Below are 21,579 nucleotides of genomic sequence, written 5' to 3'. Positions count from 1 at the left end.
CTGCCTTCATCAAAGTCTGGCTGGGTGAGAATGGCACAGTCCCCTGGACTCAGTTGTTAGAGTCTGTAAACAAGTCAGGATGGCGCCTGGCATTTTGCCAGGGGGAGTGGTTTGTGAGGTGGTGCCAGCGAGCCATTAAGTGTGGAGATTTCTTATTGGTTGACTGCTGTATCTAGTTTATGCTAATTAAGATAAGCTGTGTGTAATGTACATATACCCCTCCTGTCCTACAATAAATGGCTCCCACTCCTGCTGGATCAATCTACACAAGTTCCTCGTCACCCCCCCAGTTATTTTGCTGCAGCGGGACTGCGGCACTCAGTCCCTCCTTCCAGGCACTATTAGCTAGGGGCCCATCAAATTTCCATACTGTTGATAGCAAGTGACAGAGAGCTGCATGCCTGCACAGCTGCTTAGAGGAACCTTATTTGTAACAGTCCCAAGTTGGAAACCACTCCAGCATGAAGCAACAGGTGAGCGCATAAACAAATGGAGGCATATCCATTCGGCCGAATAGAATATAATAGAAAAGAACTATTGATATTTGCAAGAACCTGGATGAATCTCAAAATAATGAAGGTGAATGAAAGAATGCAGACAAGGAAGAGGAAATAGTGTATGGTTTCATTTATATAGCATTCTAGAAAACACATATTAATCTGAGGTGACAGGAAGCAGGGCTGGTGGTGGTCTGGGCTAGGAGGGGGACAGCGATCATGAAAGGGTGTGAGCAAACCTTGGGGCTGATGGACATGGAAGTGACTGTGATGACAGTTTCTCAGATGTATCAAAATGCAAAAATTCCATCATGTTTATTATATGTCAGTAGCACCTCAATAAATCTGTTAAAGTTAAAACAAAAGGAATCAAACACAGATCCGTGAAGCAGATTAGACCAGAAGCTACTGAAGAAGCGGCATCTGCGCAAGCTTCACTCCTGGTGCATGGGGTGGGCAGCGCAGCTGGGTGAGGGGGGGGGGTGCCGGGGAACCATCAGGGCCTTGGCTTTTAAGTATGGCCATGGATTTTCTGTGCCTTGAAGGACTTTGTAGACAGGCTGTAGGCCACCTCCCTCACATTAGTGGCAAAGCCCTGAGAGCCAGGGGCATGTGCTACTCTGCTCATCCATGTGGGACATGCAGGGCTAGAAATGTCTTCAGACTGTCACCCCGGCTGCCGCTGTCCCTGCACTGGGGTGCTGTTGCTTTGCTCACCAGCTTCTAGAACATGAGGCCTGACAGACCAGAGGACTTGGAGAAAGCAGGGAAGGGAGAGGACTGGGGTTGGGTTGTAGGTGTGGGGTGGCTGATCCTGGATTGCTCTTTCAGGTGACCTGGGCTTCTCCTCCCTGGGCACATGGTGGGCAGCAGCGCTCCTTCTTCTTGTAATCCGCAGAGCAGGCATGACATACCAGGCCTCCGCAGAGCCTGGGGAGCAGAGACAGGGCAACCTGGGGTGGACGCTGCAGCTGGCCGAGGAAGCACGGGGGTTTGTGCCAGGGCTTTTCATCTTCCAGCAGGATGGCCCTTGGTCTGTCTCAGAAGTCTCCCCTTTCCTAAAGGGATTTCTGATGCCTGACCTCCCTGGACCCTCAACTCCAAGTGGCAGATTCTCCTGATGGCTCATGTCCCCCTCTTGCTCTGCTAGTCCTGCCGCAGTGATGGCAGAGGACATCTGAGGAAGGTAAGGAGAGCAGCTCGCTCGGGGCAGGAACCCTTCTCCCAGATGAGGAGCCCATGGTCTGTCCTTTGAAGATGATGCAACCCTGTCACCCAGGACCCATTCCCTCTCTGGCCCCTTCCCCATGTTCTTGATCATGACAGCTTAGTGTCCGAGGCCAGGTGGGGTGAACGAGTGGCCAGGTGTAAGTGGCCTTTTATAAATGCCCTATTCCTTTGTTCCTTCTCTCCCTAGGGTGCAGAGGGGACTGTGGGCTGGTGGAAAGTGGACTGTCCCAGAGGAAGGAGTCTGTGTCCTTCCCGGTACCTGCAGGGATACCGCCGGGACAGCCTGCTGAAGACCTTGCCGCAGCCAACGCAGACGGCGGGCACCACGGAGGAGAGCTGCTGCAGCCTCTGCCACTGGCGGTCCTTCTCACTGACAGACAGGGACAGGGCGGAGGCAGAGGCAGGCAGAGAGACAGGAAGGAGGAGATGACCCGGATGGAGGGACAGAGAGGGGCCGAAAGAGGAACATGGAGGCAAAGAAGGAGGAAGAGGGGGATGGAGAGGGTGACAGAGGCAGGTGTACCCAGGTACACAGAAAGACAAAGTGAGATGGGGACAAGGGGCAGGGAGACAGAAATGAAGAGGGAAGTGGATGATGGGAGACATTCAGAGAGAGAAAGGACGTTGGAGAGTTGGAGAGGGGACAGACGCACAGAGAAGGAGAGAGACACAAATGTAGAGGGAGAGAAAAACAAGAGGACACAGATGCAGGCACACACGGAGACAAACGGTGACAGAGACAGAGACAGGAGGAGAGAGAGAAAAATGAACAGGAGTGAGACACACCAGAGCTGGGTTAGTTCATTCTTGGAGAATCTGGATGGTGACACCCAGCTCCCGGCTCCCAGCAGAACGTGACCCAGATCAAGAACCCCTTCACCTCCTCCCAGTGCACCCCTTGGTCACAGAAGCCCCTGTGGTCCTGGCTCCAGGTGCCTACAGCACTTAAGGCCCACTTCACCTTTTATTTGGCACTTGAAACAAACTGGCGTATATTTATCTGTGTCTGCCCTTGCAAAACTATCTTCACTGTTTTGTTTTTTTTTAAAGGATGTTTAGAAATATCAGTTGTTTTAAAATTTTGTCAAAATAATACATATACACATTTTAAAACTCAAATAGCACAGAGGGCACATATTAAAAGACACTGGCACCTCCCCCTCCTTTCTGTTTCCAGTGGAAACTCATTCTTGCAGGTTTTTTTTTTTCTTTTTGGTATTAACTTCCATATCTCCTTCCTTCAGTAGAGAATAGTTGCTCTGGGGCCCTTCCCTTGACAGCAGAGCTTTTAGCTTATTTATTACCATCCTTGCCAGTTTCTCTTCCTTCCTCCAATGGAGTTATATCCCTATTTTTGGTTCCTCTGTTGGTTACCATTAGAAGTTTCCAGAATGTACTCACATATTTTTTTCTCATCCTATCTATGATTCCCGCTCAGTAATATGATGTTGCCCTTATCCCTTCCCTCATCTCTTCTCCTTCCTTCTCCTCCTGACTTGTCTTCTATTCCTGAAACATACAATATGGTAGCCACTTGCCACATGTGTCCAACTGAGCTAAAATTAAAAAAAAAATGAAAACCTTCATTCCTGTGTTGCACCGGATCAATATTTCAGGTGCCCCATCTCAACATGTGATCTGTGGCTACCACGGAGTCAACACAAATATCAAACATTTTGTCTCCACAGAACCTTTATTGGATTCTCCTCTATACTTAATGTTGTTAAGGTGATAGCATTCATGTTTCTATAATTGCCTCCTTTGCTTTGTCTTTAATTTGATTCTAAGGTTGAAAAAAAGATAATTAATTGCATTTACATTATAGAATTGTATTCTATAATTTATAAGTTGTGTTTTATCATTTATACGTTGTGTTCTATAATTAATTAATTAACTCATTCATTCATTCATTCAGCATTGGGGATTGGATCCAGGGCCTTGTGAATGCTAAGAAAGCACCCTACCACTGAGATATATCTCAGCCCTTTCTATTTTTATTTTGAAATAGAATCTCTCTAAGTTGTCCAGGCTGGCCTTGAACATGTGGTCCTTCTGTCTCAGAGATTGAACTCAGGGGCACCCAACCACTGAGCCACATCCCCAGCCCTATTTTGTGTTTTATTTAGAGACAGGGTCTCACTGAGTTGCTTAACACCTCGCCATTGCTGAGGCTGGCTTTGAACTCAAGATCCTACTGTCTCAGCTTCCCGAGCTGCTGGGATTACAGGCATGTGCCAACTGTACTCAGCTCCCTCATATTTCCATTCCTGAAAGACTTATTTTTCTCAGAGTTTTTAACTGCCTTTCTTTATTCTTTGCATGAATTGCCTTTTACCTATAGTGCCCTCCCAACAATTCTCTACCATAGCAAATACACTTTTCCTTCTCTTCCCCAGAGACCTTCTTCTAGATTCCTCTCTTACAATCTAGAGAGCTCCCTGAACTTGCTGCCCACTTGTCTTCTTGGGAATTTCCTTTCCTTTTCTCCTAGGCTAGAACTTTTGTTCCCTGAATTCCACATCTTCTCCTTTCTTTGCTTACTTCCTTGTTTTCCTGGAGCACATCCTCAACTAACTTCCTATGAAAGGCTGTGTGGGAGGTGAATTTTCTAAGACCTTTCTGTCTGATAAATGTCTTTCTCCAATTCCTTCCCCATTTAATTCAAGATTTGGCTGGGCCTGGAATTCTAGGGCAAAAGTCAGCTTTTCTTAGAACTTGAAGTATTATGTCATGGACTCTTGGCCTGCATTGGGTTCTACTTCTTTTATATGTGACTTGTGGTTTCCTCCAAACAGTTTGGAAATGTTTTCTTTATCTTTGTTGGACTGAAATTTCTCACAATTGTATCTAAGTGTAGGTTTAGCTTGTTTTATGTTTTATTTTTCATTTCTTGTGCTGATCTTTCAGGGAAATCTTTACATCTGAAGATCTGTGTCTGTGACAGCCTGGAAATTCACATTTTCACCTTTGTCAAATTTTATTTGACACTGTCCATTGTTTTTACTCTCCTTTTTAGGAACTTCTGTATGTGGGTGAGGATATTGGAACTGTTAGACTGATTCTTTATGTCTCTAATTCTCCCGTGAATTCCAGCTTTCTGGGCTTTCCATTCTTTCTGAGAGACTGCCTCATCTTTCTCTTTCGATTCTTTTAGTGAATATTAAGATGTATTTGGCAACCATATTTTTAATTTCCGAGAACATGTCTCTTTCACAGCACCTTGTTTCAGGGGAGACACTCTGCCCCTGGTTTGTTGATTTTCCTCTCTCCCTTTTGTGTTCTAGACTCTCCTCAAAGCCTTGGTTGTCATTTACGTTTGAGAAAGAGGCAACAGAAGCGGGTTGGTGCTCCAGGTATTGGACAGGGCTGATTGACAGGTGGCTTCCCTTTCAAGGGCACTTGGCAGGGAGTTACCTAGTGTACTAGACTCCCAAATGCCACTACAATCTGGTCTTCTACTTGGGACACCTAAATTTCTTTAGAGAGGACCTGTCGATTATTTGCTTTGGAGAAAAGGTGATTGCTGCTGGGTATTCTGCGGGGGGGGGGGGGGGAGGCAGGCAGAGGAGGGGGGGACGTATACTCCTCTCACTAATGACTTTATCCCCTCCTCTTCCTTCACCACGGGGCCCGGGGATCTCCAGGTCTTCGAGGGCTTCACACAGCATCCACTTAGCCATCCATTTCCCAGCTTTTGGAAATGAGCTGGAATCTCTCCCCTTTGCTCAGTCCAGCTCCTTTTCTCTATTGTAAGGTTTATTCTCTTACACTCATTATGGTGAGCTCTCAGGATGGAGAACAGAGTCCTGTCTTCCATAAAGCTTCTGCCAGAAGCTTGTATTATATAGATTGGAGTTCCCTAAATACACCTGATTAATGTCTTTGATATCAGAAAAAACTAGACCATGTAATATATATCAGTGTATATATCTAGTATATTTCCTTTGAACGGATAGTGAGCGTTAGGCAATTCTCTCCTTGTCTTTTCCTTTTTGATCCTGCTACAAAGATGCTTAGAGCTGAATTCTAACCCTAATCTTAATATACATCCTAGCTCCGTAGAGCGTTTTTTCCTCCTGTTTCATCTTCCATTTAATCTTCTACTTTTTTCTTAGCAATCTCATGTACGTGGTTTTTTCTTGTTAGCTACCTTAAACTCTTTTTTAATATTTATTTTTTAGTTGTAGTTGAACACAATACCTTTATTTTATTTATTTATATGTGGTGCTGAGGATCGAACCCAGGGCCTCGCACGTGCTAGGTGAGCGCCCTACCTCTGAGCCACAACCCCCGCCCTATCTTAAGCTCTTTGGTGAGGAAAGAGGTTGTTAACCTTTTATATCTCCCTTCCTCTTGCCCAATAGACACCTTGGAGGAACTCTTTCCTTAAATTATTTGTCTGTGCCTTCCAAGTTGATCTGTCTTTCTCAGCCTTAATATTTGGAGTTTCCACAAGAGAATTCCACTCTGGGTGACCTCCCAACAACCTTCTAACTTGAATGGAACCTGAGCCCAACCTGAGTCTCCTGTCCCCTAAACTACACCAAAGGATAACACATGTGTGAATTATCTCCTTATTAGACTCAAAGGTGGAAGCTGTGCTTCACAGCCCCACCCCCCACTCTCTGAGAGCACAGGGGTCTGAATGGACCCTGGTGACCCTGGCCTCTGGAACCTAGAATGCTGACTGGAGTCAGGCCCACGGGCCCAGGGGTCTGAGGAAGACCTGTGGGCAGGCAGGTGTGGGACATGTGACTATTTGGTTAATCCCAGTGTTTCCTTTCCTCCCTCCCCTAATTCCTTCTCAACCCATGAGTTCCCCTCTCTTCTCCTAATTGCAGTAGGTGTGTGTATGTGGAGGCAGGGGAGGCCTTATTTTCAGGGGACTCTGCAAAGCTTATATGCTGTCCTTGGTGACCAAGCCAGCCCCTCTGACCTTCAGTCTCCTCATCTGTAAAGGAACATCCAGGGATATAAAGATAGCATTGTGGGATCTCTAGAATCCTGCTTGAGAGCTGTGGTTGGGATAGTTTTCCTGTCCACTCTCCACACCCCTTGCCTTTCCTCCTTCGGCACCCCAGCCCCTCCCTCCTGCTCGTCCTTACTGAATCAGTTCCAGCACCCTCATCTTCATGGCCTGGACCAGGTCCCGCTGCCCTCCGAGCTCCTCCTCGTGCAGGGCGTCCCTCCTCTCAGCCTCCTGGTGCTGCTGCTCCAGCTCTGCCTGCAGCCGGGCTCTCTCCTCCTGACATCTGTGCACAGAAGGAAGACCGAGTCCTGAGGGAGAAGGCTCAGCCTCTGCCACTGAGCCGGGCTGGGCCTCTGGCTGCCAGGGAGCCCCCTGCGGGGAGGGAGCTGGTGGCAACCGAAGTCCATGGGTGTGGGTGTGCTCGGTGCACAACACACCCACACGTACTCACCAACACTGAGCTGAGCCCGTGTGAGGTCTGACACCTGTAGGCGACTCTTCAGCCATCATTTAGAGAAATGAAAAGACGGGCTAGCTGCGTTCCTTCAGGGGCCACTTGCCAACATTTCCATCCCCCCCTTATGCCTTTTCCTTTAAAATATTTCCATTTTGGAGTGAAATTTTCCTGAAAGGTGTGTTCACAGCATGGCAACCTTCTGAGGCAAGGTGTGTGCCTGGGAACCCAGGCAGGATGGACTGTGCCCAGCTGGAAACAATCATGTATGGAGCGGGGGGGGGGGGGGGGGGGGACCAGTGTAGGCTTTGGGGTGATTTTTTGCTTTGAAAAGTTATTTTAAAGTTCTCTTTCACTTTTTTTTCCAATTTAAAAAATAATAGTAAAAATATGGCTTTCCTAAATTTCTGTTTCAATTTTGGGCTTGGAACTGTCTCAGCTCTATTCTTGTCTTTTCCTTTTGTCTTTAGTGGTTTTCTAGAGCATTCCAAGAAGTCTACTGAATTGGACATAAAAAAGGTCCCATCCCTTTCTCCCTGGCTCGGTCAGGAGGGTGTCCTGATGGTGGGTGGATGCTGGGGAGGGTCTCACGCTCTCTGGATGTCTCTGGGTGGGCACATGTGTGCATGTTCCCCTGGGCTTCAGCATGTTGGAGGGGAAGAGGTTGGACCAAAAGCGGAGCTATTAATTTTTGAAACATGGCCATTTAGGGTGCTGCGTGGGTGGGCCGTGAAATCAAACTGACACTAGGTAACCACTGAGATTCCACCAAGGCCAGTCGCTGCAGACTGAAGCGGGTCCTGCTGCTCAGGCCTGCTGAAGGTCACCTTGAGACTTTTAACAACGCTCTTGACTTCAGCTTCCTGTTTCTTAGCTGCTGACTTGAATTTTCCTGAGCCAGTTTACAGGCTAAGTGATCCCAGGTCCTATGCGCCCACGGTGGTGCATATCTCTGGGGTGGGAGAGAAAACTCATGCGGCACCTAGTGTGTGCCAATGATTATTTTAGGTGCCAGGAGTGGAGCAGTGCCCAGGGTCCTGTGGAACAGTTAAACAAGTGGTGGACCAAGAAATCAATTAAATCGTTAAACCCACTAATCAGTGTATGACGGAGATCAAAGAGGGACGGAGGCAGAGACCAGACGGGGTGCTGGGGGAAGGCGTCTCAGACACAGACATCGAAGTGGACCTAACAGAGGAGAACTTGGCCTTCAGGAGCCAGAGACAGGCTTGTGCAAAGGTCTGCAAGCTGGAAGAGCTCGGCTTGTTTGAGGAACTGAAAGAAGGCCAGTGTGGTCAGAAGCCAGGGAGGGCTGTGCAGGAGGGCACATGGAAGGGAATGAAAGTTTCTTGAGCACCTGCTATAGGCCAGGCACCCTCTTACTGTTGTGTAGCATTGTTTCATTTAATTTTCATCATGTGATGAGAAAAGTAATATGATCTCGAGTTTATGACGGGGAATTAGAACCTCAGAAAGGGAGTGACACTTGTCCAGAGTCACACAGCTTGATAAGCGGAGGGAGTAGGAATCTGCTCACAGGCCTGTCCGTCTCCAAACTCTTTTTGCCTCCCACACTCTCGTCCACACAGGGCCCTCATCACTAGTGCAGTGGACAGCAGGTGAAGGAGGGGTGGCTCCTTATACCCCTGACAGGCCTCAAGGGAGCTCAGAGCTGCCACCTGAGGGTGGAGGGAGATGCCCCCCTGACCCCCCCCCCCCGTGTGTGCCTGTCCTAATCTCTGTGGCCTGGAGGTTTTACACGGAGGGCAGCGGGAACCACACAGCTTGGAAAGATGGCCCCCTAGAGCCCTGAGCTGGAAGGAGGAACGTTAGAGACCCCACTGCCTCCTTCTGCCAATCAGGGACCTGCAACCCTGGAGGGGAGGCCATTGTCCCAGGGCCACAGCCTCAAAGCCACCAAGTGTGGGAAGCCACATATCTCAGATCCAAGTGCACTTTCCCAGCTGCTGGTGGGTCCTGGGGCTGCCTGGGGGGTCTGCAGTGGCTGCCTGTGTGTCTAGCCTGGGCTCAGCCCCGCCCCCCTCCGTCTGTCCTTTTAATTGCACCCACTCAAAATCCTCGGGGAATAATTCCAGGGTCTCTTAATCCCAGACTGTCACCTGGCTCTTCCAGGCTCCTGGCCACCACTCGCCCTTCTCTCTGCTCTGGCCATATCTTCTGGACCTCTGGATCTCGTCTCCCCCGCCCACAGCACCCTGGGTGTGGGTGTGGGTGCAGTACAGTCTCTCATGGCTGGGGTTTGTGCTCAGATGTCACCTCTTTGGAGATGGCTTCCTGAACCCCAAATCTGAGTGACAGCCCTGTCTTCCATTACCTTCCTCCCTGGCTTTATTTTTCTCCCCCTCATCTGTGATTGCCTGATGCTGAATTTCTGTTAGTTTCCTGCCAGTCTCTCCAGGACTTTTTAAAAGACACAGGCTGTCACCTGCTCAAGGCCAGAGAGGCACAATAAATACAGTTGATGGACTAAATGGGCTCTGTGGCCTTTCCGCTGGCTGCTGGTGAGACCCCATCCCCAGCTTGATACCCACCATGCCTGTGCCGGGCAGTGAGCTCTGTCCTTGGTTTTCTGGACTTTGGGGCTCGGGCAGCAGGTCCTCTTCTAGGCTCTGGAGCTGCTATTACCATCTGCTCTTTTCAGCTCTGACATCTCTAGCCCCGCTTCTCTCTGGAACTCCACACCCAACTTCTTGCCCAATGGCCACATGTGGCTGTCTGACAGGTGTCCCCAACTTTACCTGTTTAAAGGGAAGCTCCCAAGCGTTTCCCACCACCTGCACTGCCACAGCCTTCCCCACTTGGGTTAATGATGACTCTAGCTTTCCAGTCCCTTGGGTCAAAAAACTCAGCCATTCTTGACGTCCATCTTTCTCTCAGCATCCCCCCAGCCAGTCCCTCAGGAAGTCCTGCTTCAAAACGTATCCAGAATGCAGCAGTTGCATCTCCCCCGCCACCCCAGCCCCGGCTGGGCACCTCCATTCTCCCTTGCAGGAGACAGAAGCTTCCTGGAGGTCTGTATGTGCCCAGCCCTGCTCACCCACAGTCCAGCTCTATGGGGCCTTTTAAAACACATGGCAGCCAGCTTGGGGCACACACCTGTAATCCCAGTGGCTTGGGAGACTGATGCAGGAGGATCGTGAGTTCAAAGCCAGCCTCAGCAACTTAGCAAGGCCTTAAGCAACTCAGTAGGATCCTGTCTCTAAATTAAAAAAAATAAAATAAAAAAGGGCTGGTGATATGGCTCAGTGGTTAAGCACCTATGGGTTCAATGCCCAGTGCAAAATAATAATAATAAAGATAATAATAATAAATAAAATAGAACACACAGCAGTCTGGAATAGGCAAATCTATAGAGGAAGAAAGTAGTTTGTAGGGCTGGGGTTGTAGCTCAGTGGTAGAGCACATGCCTTGCATGCATGAGGCACTGGGTTCAATCCTTAGCACCACATAAAAATAAATAAATAAAGATATTGTGTCTATCTACAACTAAAAAAATATTTAAAAAAAAATGAAAGTAGTTTGGGAAGTGACTGCTATTGGGCACAGGGTTTCTTTTAGGGGTGATAAAAATATTCTAAAATCGTGTTGATGTTCACACAATTCTGTGAATATACTAAAACCATCGAATTGCTAAACATTTGAAAAAGCATATAAACACAATTTGACATAAAAAAGAAAAAAGTTAGATCCCGTCACTCTTTTACTCTGAACTCTCAATGGCTTCCGACTTACTCTGAGTCAAAGCCAAGGTCATTTTGATGACCTAGCAGGCTTCCCCCAACTTGACTCCCTTGCCCACTGGACCTTGTCCTCCATCCCCTCCCCTCTTCGCCCCACTGGGCCAGAACAGCCTCTGTGATGTTCCCAGCACCCTCTGTGCACTCTCCCACCTCAAGGCTTTCGCTCTTGCAATATCCTCTGCCTGGATACGTCAGAGGATGCCCTGGCGTCCGCCTACCCTAGACCCGAATGTGTCACTTTTTCCTTTTTTCAGGTCTTTATGCAAACACCACCTTTCAGAGAGGCCCTCCCTGTCCACACCACCTTATTTAAAGCTTCACACTGACACACCTGATTCCCTTTCCCTGCCTTATTTTTCCTCCTGAGAATTCACATCGGTCGTGTTCCCTGCGCTGTGCTTCTTATCAGGTTCACGGCCTGCCTCTCTCTCTGGGTGGAAGCTCCAGGAAGGCCGCCATTTGTGTTCTGCCCACGGAAGTGATTCCTGGTACCACAACAGGCCTGGCTCGCGTGGGTCTCGAGCGTTTGTGGAATGACTGAATGCAGGCACCAAGCCCACGGTGGTCTATGTCAGGGCCCCTAGTCACAGGGAGCAGCCTGAGCTCCCTGGAGCCTCCCAGCTGCTTCTTCCAGCTTTCTCAATCCTACAAAGGAATCTTGGGTGGCCACGGCTCCTACATTCATTTAGGGCTTGAATCATTGGAATATTTGCTGACAAAGGCGGCGGGCTCAGCTGAGTATGTGGTGGGAGGAGCCCTGGGGGGAGGTTTCTGGGCTCCTGGGCCTGTCTCTTGCTGCTAAGCAGACAGTCTATAGATTTCCCAGTGATTCAGTCTGAATCACAGCGACTGGGACTCTACAGGAGGCTGGACTGGTGCCCTGGCCCAGGGCAGGTGTGAGCCACATGGAAGAGAGACAGAGGCGGGCAGGCGGGCTGAGACAAATGGAGACCAGAGAGAGACACAAAGAGTCTGAGTCACATCCAGGAGGGTCTTTGCAAGGTGGACATATTTATAAAACGTAAAGTACGAGCTGGCTGTGGTTGCCCACGTCTGTAATCCTAGCTACTTAGGAGGCTGAGGCAGGAGGATTCCAAGTTTAAGGCCAGGCTCAGCAATTTAGCAAAACTCTGTCTCAAAACCAAACTTCAAAGGGGCTGAGAATGTAGCTCCGTGGTAGAGAAATTGCCTGGCATCTGTGAGACCCTGGGTTCAATCCCCAGCAACACAGTGCAAGCGCACACATGCATACACACAGTTATTGTTATGATTTGTATGTGAGATGTCCCCCAAAAGCTTTCAAGTGAAACAATGCAAGAAGGTTACTAGAGCCTTAACTCAATCAGTGAGTTAATCCCTGATGGGATTAACTGAGTGGTAACTGGAGGCAGGTGGGATGTGGTTGGAGGAGGTGGGAATAGGGGACGTGGCTTTGGGGTATCTATTTGTATCTGGCGAGTGGAGTCTCTCGCTGCCTCCTGATCATCATGTGAACCGCTTCCCTCTGCCACTCTTGCCATGATGTCCCGTCTCACCTCACGCCCCGAGAATGGAGCCTGCTGTCTATGGATTGAGACCTCTGAAACTGTGAGTCCCCATGAACTCTTCCTCACCGACAATTGTTTTTAGTTGCAGTGGCAAAAAAACTGACTGAAGCAATCAGGAAAGAGAAACTGAGACATGGGGAGCCTGAGGGGGAAGGGTTGCAACGGACTTGAGTTCAAGGTGATGATGGGAAGATGGAGCTGCCGGATAACCGGGCAGACATGGAGAGGCTGAAGGACAATCGCACTCCCTATCTGTGGAGTCAACCAACCAGGGAACAAAGATATTTTGGAAAAAAAAAAGAGTCAGCATTGGACACATACAGTCTTTTTCTTGTTATTATTTCTTAAATGATGTAGTATAGTTTAACTGCTATTTACCTAGTAGTCACGTTGCATTAGGTATTGCAAGTGACGTAGAGATGGTTTAAGTATGTAGGAAGATGTGCATAGGTTCTATGCAGACCATTTTGCCATTTTATATAAGGGACTTGAAGAGCTGGGGACACAGCTCAGTGGCAGAGCACCTGCCTAGCGTGTGTGAAGCGCTACATGTGATTCCCAATACTGCAAAAAGAAAAAGAGAAAGGAAAAAACCCTCTACCCTCTAGGGGATTTGAGCATCCATGGAGTTTGATATCCATGGGGAGTCTGGAACGAGTCTCCTGTGGATTCCTAGAGATGGATGCACTCAAGAACTCGGCTGGGAAGCAGTGTTTAAGCCCATCATTGGGGAACCCCATGCAGGGTTTCGACCTCAGCTCCTCTGCTAACTAGTTGATGCTGGGTGCGTTATATCGCACCTTGGAGCCTCAGTTTAATCATTTACAAAACAGGAATCCTTATAGAACTTATTTTCAGAAAGTTGCTATGAGGAAGTGCCTACAACCGAGCCTGGGATGTAAGAAATGCTTGGAAAACGAGAGCTATGGTTACGATTATCAGGAGGGTAAAAGATCATGTAACAGGAAACAAGAGGAGGAGAGACAAATGGAGTAGAGGGAGACAGAAAGAGATCATGGCGGGGATGATTGGGTGGGGGGCAGAGGAGATTGAAAAGACAGAGGGGGAGAGACAGAGGCAGGGGCCCAGGAGACGCAGCGGCAGGAGGCAGGAGTGAGGTGGGAGGGATGGAGGGCAGGATGGAAGGACCCTCCTGGGCTACTGGGAGGTTGGTGAGGGAGGGTGGGAAGGCCTGGTGATGAGGAGAAACGCACTGGACAAGCTTCCCAAAGTGTACCCGCACAGGGCTGGTGCGTGGAGGTGCTGATGGAGAACATGCGAGCCCCGCCTCCCGCGGTTGCCACGGTTACCTGCTGAGCTGCTCCTGAAGGGCCTGCAGCTCCCCCTCCTGTGCCTTCAGTAGCTGCTCCTGGCGCTGGGTCTGCTCTTCAGCCTTCTGGAGCCCAAGTCTGAGGTTCTGGGGGATGGAAGGGGGGAGGGGGAAGCTGAAGGAGTGGGCAGAGACCCCGGCCCCGAGCCGGCCTGATGAACTTCCCCATGAGGCCCCAGGCCATGCTGTTGAGGGGAGGGCAGGACTGGGGACCACACAGTGTTTCCTCCTTCACTGGAGGATGGAGCTCAAGGACCTAGAAGGCTCTGGCTAGGGAGGAGGCTGAGGGAGGGCACGGTGGCAATCTTAGGTGACCGCCGGGACAAGTATTTACAAGAGTGGGGTCTGCAGCAGTAGGAGACCGAACTTGAGAACAAGTGACTGCCCCTGAGAACTGTCGGAGGGAGTCTTGAACGCAAATGCTGACAGGGCTAGGCAGAGTATGGAGGAAGAGAGTGGGGGCAGTGTGGAGCAGTAGGGAAAGGTGGGAGCTTCCAAGAGGCATCCCCAAATAATAATCCTGGGCAGGCCAACGAAAATTGATCTGTGGGCTGGGCACGGTGGCGCATGCCTGTAATCCCAGCAGCTTTGGAGCCTGAGGCAGGAGGACTTTGAGTTCAAAGCCAGCCTCAGCAATGACAAGGTGCTCAGGAAAACAGTGAGACCCTGTCTCTAGATACAATACAAAATAGGGCTGGGATGTGGCTCAGGGGTCGTGTGCCCCTGAGTTCAATCCCTGATACCCCACCCCTGCAAAAAAAAAAAAAAAAGAAGAAGAAAAAGAAAAGAAAGAAAGAAAATTATTTGTGGGCTGGAGTGCTCCTGTGTTACCACTGGGGACCCCATCTGTGGGTCAGGTTAGAGGGAAGGACAGCCAGGCGCAGTGGCACATGCTGTAATCCCAGTGGCTCCAGAGGCTGAGGCAGGAGCATTGCAAGTTCAAAACCAGCGTCAGCAACTTAGCAAGTCCCTAAGCAACCTAGTAAGACCCTGTCTCAATAAAACAGAAAGGGCTGGAGGCCAACAGTTCTCACCTTGACTGTGTCCTGCAAGGGCTCCTCTGCTTGGTCCTCCCCACTGGTCATACCAGTCACTCCTTTTTGTTCTTGTGGCTCTTCTGTGGTGGGGCCTTCCTTTGTTCCCGGGTCCTGGGGGACCCAGAACTCCCCCAGAATGTTAGGCTCCTCCCACCCCAGCCTGCTCTCTGCTAGTGTTCCCTCCGTCTTCACTCTGGGGCCGAAGACCAGCAACCTCTGAGTGGGACCCCACTCTGTTTCTTCTCCAGGGACCCCTTTTGTTCTCTGAACCTCTGCACCTGGCAGAATCCCTGTGCCTCCAGCTGCCATCCCTGTCACCTCCTTCTGAGCCTCCTTGGCCCCCGCCTTCTCTGGCATCATGCCGGCTCTTGGCTTCTCTAGGAATTTCTTGGTGGGCCTCGGAGCTCCTTCCTCCAGGTCTGGCTGAAGCTCCTCCTGCTCCTGGAGGAAACCCAGGCTCCTGGAATCTTTCATCTGCTTTTCCAGACAGGAGGGAACATGTCGGTGTTGCTGAGACCTGGGAAGTCCAGCCGGTTGGCCTCCTCTGGGGGCATCTTGTAGACAGCTGGCTTGAGTGGTGAGTGGCTCCTCCAGCTGGACTCCTTTGGGGCCTCCAAATGCTGCTAAGATCTGCAAAGAAGCCCCCCAAAGCCGTCATCTCATCATCCATTCACTCACCTGGTGCACTGAAGAGGTCGCAGTCCCAATCCAAAGGGCTTGCTAAATACAGACTCCCAGGCCCTTCCACAGTGAATTTGATCAGAACAGAAATAATTTCAGCAACACGCCAGGTGATCTGAGAGCCCAGCTTTGATGTGGAGGGAGCACAGCAGGATGCCTCCCTGCCCCTTCTTCCCCACCTCCAGCCTGTGTCTGTCTCCCTCCCTCACCTGGGTCTTGAACGGTGATCTTGTTCCCCCTAAGTTCCTCCCACCCTTCTCCTTTAAACTTTCCTCCTGAACTTCACTCTGTGTTTCAGCTTTCACATTTCAAAATGGGAATAATAATAGCTGGTCCATAGAATTGTGATAAAATCTCAAATTGACTGACACCCAGCTGAGTGACATCTCTCAAGAAGCCCTCTCTGTACTCCCATCTTCCTTTGTCCATATCTGTGTGGTTATAGTTGTCCCTCGGTTTCCAGGAGGATCTGTTTCAGGACCCCACATGGGAACCCAAATGCATGGGTGCTCAATCCCGTATATAAAATGGCATAGCAACTGCATATAAGCCATGCAATCGTCTCATACACTTCAGATAATCTCTAAATTATAAAACCTCGAATGATGTCAGTGCTAGTGAATAGCTGGTGTGCTGTACGGTTTAGGGAATCAGGACAAGGGGGAAAAAAATGTCTGTAAGTATTAGGCACAGAAGTGATCATTTTTCCTAAGTATTTTCTATCTGCAGTTGGCTGACACCAGAGATGTGAAACCCAGATGCAGAAGGTGACCACATGCTTAACATGTATTGCATGTGCTTCTTTAGGATCCATCTCCCTGAACAAGACCTTGAACCCTTTAAGGTTAGACACAGAGTCCTCCTGGTATCTGGTGCCTGGAGGCTGGTGGGGATGCCAAACGTGCTTGTGGAAAGATGGAAACAAAGATGATAATGACCACAAGCTGCCCGTGGTGAGGGGAGCCAGGACCTTGCTCTGTGCTGCACGTGGGTGTCTCAATCCATCCTTGCTGTGACCCTACAAGGCAGGCAGGTAACTTGCCCCAGGGCTATGGTTAGTAAGGGGTGGGGCTTGGCTCTGTGCCAGGCAGTCTGGCTTTCTAGTCACTCCCTGAACTCAACTGGGTGAATGTGACCTTGAAGTAGACCAACGAGAATGGCCAACACAGGTTGTCTCCCTGCTCTGTTCCTGCAAGCTTCTTCCCAGCACCTTTTCCTCTCTGGGCCCCAGGAGCTCCTGCAGATGGCGTTGGTGCTCCCTTTCCCTCCGCAGTATCCCCATCACTCCAAGAACAGCAGCCTTCTCCCCCACTGTGCTCCCAGTGGGTCCCCTGGCTCACACACTGGCTCCTCTCTCTCTCTCCTATTGGCCCCCTTTGTACACAGAGGGAAGCCTAGCCACCGCTCAGTCTGGGGTCCCGGCCAGATGCGCAAGAGGCAGTCAGTGAAGGCAGGAACAGAAGCACCACCTTTGGGGAATCTTTGGTCTTTCTGGGTCTTCTTCTCTGGGTCCGGCTGGAATTGGAGCAGCGGGACCTGAAAGTGAAAGAGGACGGGGACCCTGGGCCCCACTCCAGAGGTGGGCTTGGTCTTCAGATGGAGGAGGTCCCATCTTTCCAACCGCCCTGTCATCAACCCCCTCCCACTTTATCATGCTCTCCATCCATCCACCAACACCGCTGACCACTCCTCCTCCCAGCCTCTACCCACCATCCAGCAGGTCTGGAGTATGTATCCCCTATGCAGGGCCCTGGGACAGCATGAGATTACAGTGGGCACACAGAAGGCCAGGGCAGAGGAGAATCAGACAGAGGTCAGGGATGGAGCTGGAGGCCGACAGCTTCCGGCTTGCTCGGGATGCAAGGGGGCAATGAAAGCCGGCAGGGAAGAGGCTCCACCCGATGCCGCACCCACTCACTCTGAGAACATGGGCCAGGCACCATCCAGGTCCAGCCGCTGCAGGTCCAGGTCAAAGGCCACCCCATTGAGCATGTAGAGAGAGTCCAGGATGTCTTCCCGGAGTTCAGGGCACAAGAGAGGGCTCCGAGGGCCGTACCATTCCCTGTGTTAATAGTGATCGCCAGCCTTGGCTGTGACCTGGTGCTATGCCACCCCAAACTCCATGAATCAGCCTGTGCTATACACCACATGGGACATTTTCAGACAGGGCGTGGCCCTTTGGGTCAGGAGGCCCACTCCATCATGATGCTACCACTCACTACTCCTGGGTTCTGGCCACCCGGTCTGCTCCATTCTTCCTGGCCTTTCCTTTCTGACTCTTGTTTCGTCATCTCTGATGTTAAGCCTTTCATCTTGGGGTGAGGGAGGCTCTCTCATGAAGGAGGGAGTGGGCTCTGATGGTGTCTCTCGGGGGATGTCCCAGGGGCCGCACCTGATGAGCTCTGGGCTCAGGAGGCAGAGCTGCAGGGACTCGGCCAGCTGTCCATGGGCCAGACAGAAGCGGATGAAGGCGCGGCCTCTGCCCAGAGGAGTCTTCAGCTGTGGAGGGCACAGAGGGCCAGAGAGGGGGCAGTATTAGGCCACAGCGAGTGAAGACAGGAACAACTGGCTGACGAGGAAGGGCGTAGTGGGACTTGGAGGCTGTGGAAGGAGACGGGGGCTGCAGGGTGCTGGGGGCAGGGCTAACAAGACAGGGGGTTGTGGTCAGCAGATGGGGCTGCGTGTCCTTTGCCCCCGTCATTCTTGTCAAGAGCCTGGTGCCAAAGCTCCATCATGCTTCCGAGGTCAGCCTTCCCGCCCGCCTGGCCCTGGATACCTTCTCCTGCGAGTAGATGAAGCGAGTCTGCTCCGTGTCCCCCTGCTGCCGCCGCAGGGCAGTGCAGAGGAAGTCCCAGTAATCCTTCGGAGGGCCCCAAAAGCTCTTTTGCTCTTTCTGGTCAAACTGAGCCCAAGAGAAGGGAAAAAGAATGTAGAGAAATGCTTCCTGACAAGGGGTGCAGATGTGTAGCAGACAGGCAAAAGATGAAGTCAGAGAAGTAGGAAGGATGCTTTTGTGTGCATGAGGGAGACCATCGATCACCTCAGAAGGTTCAAATGAGGATTAAATAGTCAGTCAAATAAAGGACTTTTTAAGCACATAGTAAGTGCTTAAAAAATTCAGTGATAGTTATGATTTGGGCTCTAACCAGCATCATGAAGGGCCAGTTCCAGGACTTCTGTGCATCTGAAGCTTCAGTCTTGAGACCAGCATGTCTGACTCCTGGTCCCATCCTACCCAGCTTTGCTCTACCTCCCTTCTCAGGCTGCAACGACAGCTCCAGGAATGAGGCTAGATGTCAGGGAGAACTTACTGACTGAAGGAGATGGGACAGTGCAAAGTAAAATAGGGAGGCAGCAGCTCTTCCCTGGTATCTGTGAACCCTTGCTCCAGGCCTGGGGCTGGGGAGAGGGCTGGGGGAGGGCAGGGTCCCACCTGCAACAGCAGCTCCAGGCAGCCACAGAATCTGTGCAGCTCAGCACTGGCGTCTGTCACTGGCCCCTGCCCATCCCCATAGCCCTGGAGGATGGCAGAGACAGCAGCTGTGGGGAGAATGACAGACACAGACAGGAAGACATCAGCGAGCGAGGCCTCTGAGGGGGGAGACGCTTCCGAGAGCCCTCACTGTCCCTGCAACTCAGCCTCAGAAGCTCTCTCAGGGCACACTCACCTTTCAGGTCCCTGGTGACCTTGAGGATGGCCCCGTCATCTGCCATGGGTACTTGGAAACGATGCAACTCCCTGTGACTTAGAAGATCAGCCCAGGAAGAACCTTCTGGGCTCAGCCGCCCAGCTCTCCTTTTACAAACGAGGAATCAGAGCTGGAAAGGGAGCAGGACTTACCTAGGGTCACACAGCAAGTCAACTAGTGTGGGGGATAACCCAGCTTCCTTGAAGGTCGGCGTGTAAAGATGGTGCCACGGCTCCACTTACTGGGCAGTCCCTGGGTTCTAGACACTGCGCTCATTGCTTGACATCCTTGTCGCGTTTAATCCCTACAATAACCCCAGGAAGTTATTAGCTCCATTTTGTACCTGGTGGATCGGGACACAGAGAGGATGAGTCTCCAATATCACAAAGGTTTAACTGATGAAGTCAGAACTTGAACTTAGAACTGTACGCCCAGAGGCCCGTGTTCTCAGCCTGATGATGTAAGGAGCCTCTGAGTGAGCAGAGCATACCATGTGGACACTCTGTGGGGGAATGTCACCTCCTTCCCCCACGGACAGTTCTCAGTCTAGGCAGAGCGTTGTCATCCTTGAAACCCACACTCATCCTTTCCTGGGCCCCAGCTGAGTGGAAAATGTGTGTTCCCAGAGGAGAGGGAGGCAGAGGTGGAGTGAGTCCCCACAGCTGGGAGGGGCTGATGCTGAGGAGCAGGGCATCTGGTATTAGTCCCACTGCCTTCTTGCAGGGGCCTCTCGGCCTGTCCTCCCAAGGGATTCTGGGACTCCAAGATGGAGATTATGGCCCCTGACGGCTGATGGGCTCAATCTGAGATCCCAACATCAAAGACGTGGCAGGAGCAGAAAACCTGGGGGTCCTACCTCCCAGACAGGGTTGCTGGGGTTTGGGGTGGGGTGGGAGTGACGAAGCAGTAGGTCACAGTGGAGGAGAGTGGAGAAGAAACGGAAGGTGAATGGGGAGGCAGGAAGGGGGATGGGGTGCAGGGAGAACAGCATTGGGAGTCTACAGACCTGAGTCTCCATCCTGGCCCAGCTACTTGCTTACTGTGTGTCCTTGGGCAAAGCCACTCACCTTTCTTAGTCCTTGATTTTCCTATTGTCCACCAAGGGGTTGAACTGAGGGTCTGGGCAGCCCTTTCCAGCCCAGATCCTCTATTAAATCCTCCCCTCTCTCCGGGGTCCCTGTTTTGCCGACTCCTAGCATCACCCCCTTTACCCAGCTGCTCCTATGTCCCAGGACCCTCCCTACTGCTCACCTGGGAAGACCTGGGTGGTGGTGCATGGACAGCTGGACTCTGCAGCCTGGGCCTGTCGCTGGTAACTTCCTAGCCAAGGGCCTCGGGAAGTGACTCAGGCTCAGGGCAGCACCCTGGAAGGGGAGGGGCCAGCCCTTGCCAGGGAGAAGTGGTAGAGGCAGCTCAAGGGCACTGGAGCAAAATGGCTCCCCTCAGACACACCTTGGGGTAGGGCCACTTGTTGGCTAAACTTGAACTCACCCCTGGAGACTGTCATCCCTGCTGTTCAACTTCCCAGTCCCTTCTCCTTCTTGCTCCTGTCTTTCTCCCTTTCCACCACCAGATGGCACAAAGAGGCTGAGGCGTTGGTCGCCTGTTCCCTCTACGGGTCTCTGCTCTGTCACTTCTTGGAGCTGGGCTCTAGTTGAGGGCAGTGGGAGGACAAGGGCCCCCTTGTCCCTTCCTCCTCTCCACCTCAGCCTGCTGAGGGCTTCCCATGAGTGCTTGTCATAAGTGCCCTCCTCCCAGTCCTTGTATCCACTCCTTAAGAATGGAAGTAAAATCTAGTGGTCCTGCAAAGGGCCAGGTGGGCTGCCTAGGGGGCTGTGGTCCTCCGACCCTGGCTTGCTCTGCTTCTTGGGGTCTTTCCTTTGGTTTCTAGTCTGGGACACCCGGGGCTAGTACTGGGGGTGGAGAACAGAGGAGCAGGGACCTGCAAGATCTGTTTTCCCCGGGTCCCAGGAACCACATGTAAATACAGCACACAGGGATGTCCAGTCTGCCTTCCGCCCCACTGCCTGTCTCATCCATGCAGAGGCTCTGGGTCCCATCTCTGTCGCCAACGTCCCTGACTCTGTCTCTCCTTCCTTCACTCCCGGTGTCTGCTCCCTGCCTCTCTCGACGCAGGGGGTCTCTTTCTCACTCTCCCAACTTAGCCCGCCCCCGCCTCCGTGTCCAGGACCCTGTCGCCGCCCCTCCTCGAGTCCCCTGCGCCCCCTGCGCCCTTGGATCTCTCCCTCAGTCACTGGCTGCGTCCGGGCGCGGTGTCACCGCCCCTCTCCGGGCCCCGCGGTCCCCAGCCTCCAGGCGGTGCAGCGGAGAAGGCGCGGACTCCCGCGGGGCCGGGCTGGGGGCGTCACCGCTCTGCTCCAGAC

At 51.5% G+C, this 21,579-nt stretch overlaps 1 protein-coding gene across 1 annotated transcript; it reads right to left on the bottom strand.

Moving 5' to 3' along the window:
• Positions 1–612: 612 nt before the first annotated feature.
• On the bottom strand, positions 613–21,375 carry Rufy4 (RUN and FYVE domain containing 4). The gene is made up of 13 exons (XM_078017994.1): positions 20,447–21,375; positions 19,438–19,499; positions 19,175–19,325; positions 18,940–19,046; positions 18,283–18,408; positions 17,899–18,005; positions 17,425–17,568; positions 16,976–17,042; positions 14,823–15,455; positions 13,769–13,875; positions 6,833–6,979; positions 1,987–2,097; positions 613–1,427 (listed from the first exon to the last, which is right to left on the bottom strand). Exons 3-13 carry the CDS (start codon positions 19,218–19,220, stop codon positions 1,325–1,327), a joined length of 1,698 nt encoding a protein of 565 aa, XP_077874120.1. The 5' UTR covers positions 19,221–19,325; positions 19,438–19,499; positions 20,447–21,375; the 3' UTR covers positions 613–1,324.
• Between the last annotated feature and the right edge of the window lie 204 nt (positions 21,376–21,579).

Source organism: Ictidomys tridecemlineatus, chromosome 7, assembly GCF_052094955.1.
Source record: "Ictidomys tridecemlineatus isolate mIctTri1 chromosome 7, mIctTri1.hap1, whole genome shotgun sequence".
Classification (NCBI taxonomy): Eukaryota; Metazoa; Chordata; class Mammalia; order Rodentia; family Sciuridae; genus Ictidomys; species Ictidomys tridecemlineatus.
Note: the sequence above shows the minus strand (reverse complement) of the source record. Positions and strands in the feature narration are given on the sequence as shown.

Coding starts and splice junctions, on each gene's coding strand:
- Rufy4 (XM_078017994.1), bottom strand. CDS start 19,220: ATGGCAGATGACGGGGCCATCCTCAAGGTCACCAGGGACCTGAAAG. Junction 6,980..13,768: donor CTTCAGGAGCAGCTCAGCAG/GTAACCGTGGCA, acceptor TTCTGTGCACAG/ATGTCAGGAGGAGAGAGCCC. Junction 1,428..1,986: donor TCCCGGCGGTATCCCTGCAG/GTACCGGGAAGG, acceptor TCTGCTCCCCAG/GCTCTGCGGAGGCCTGGTAT.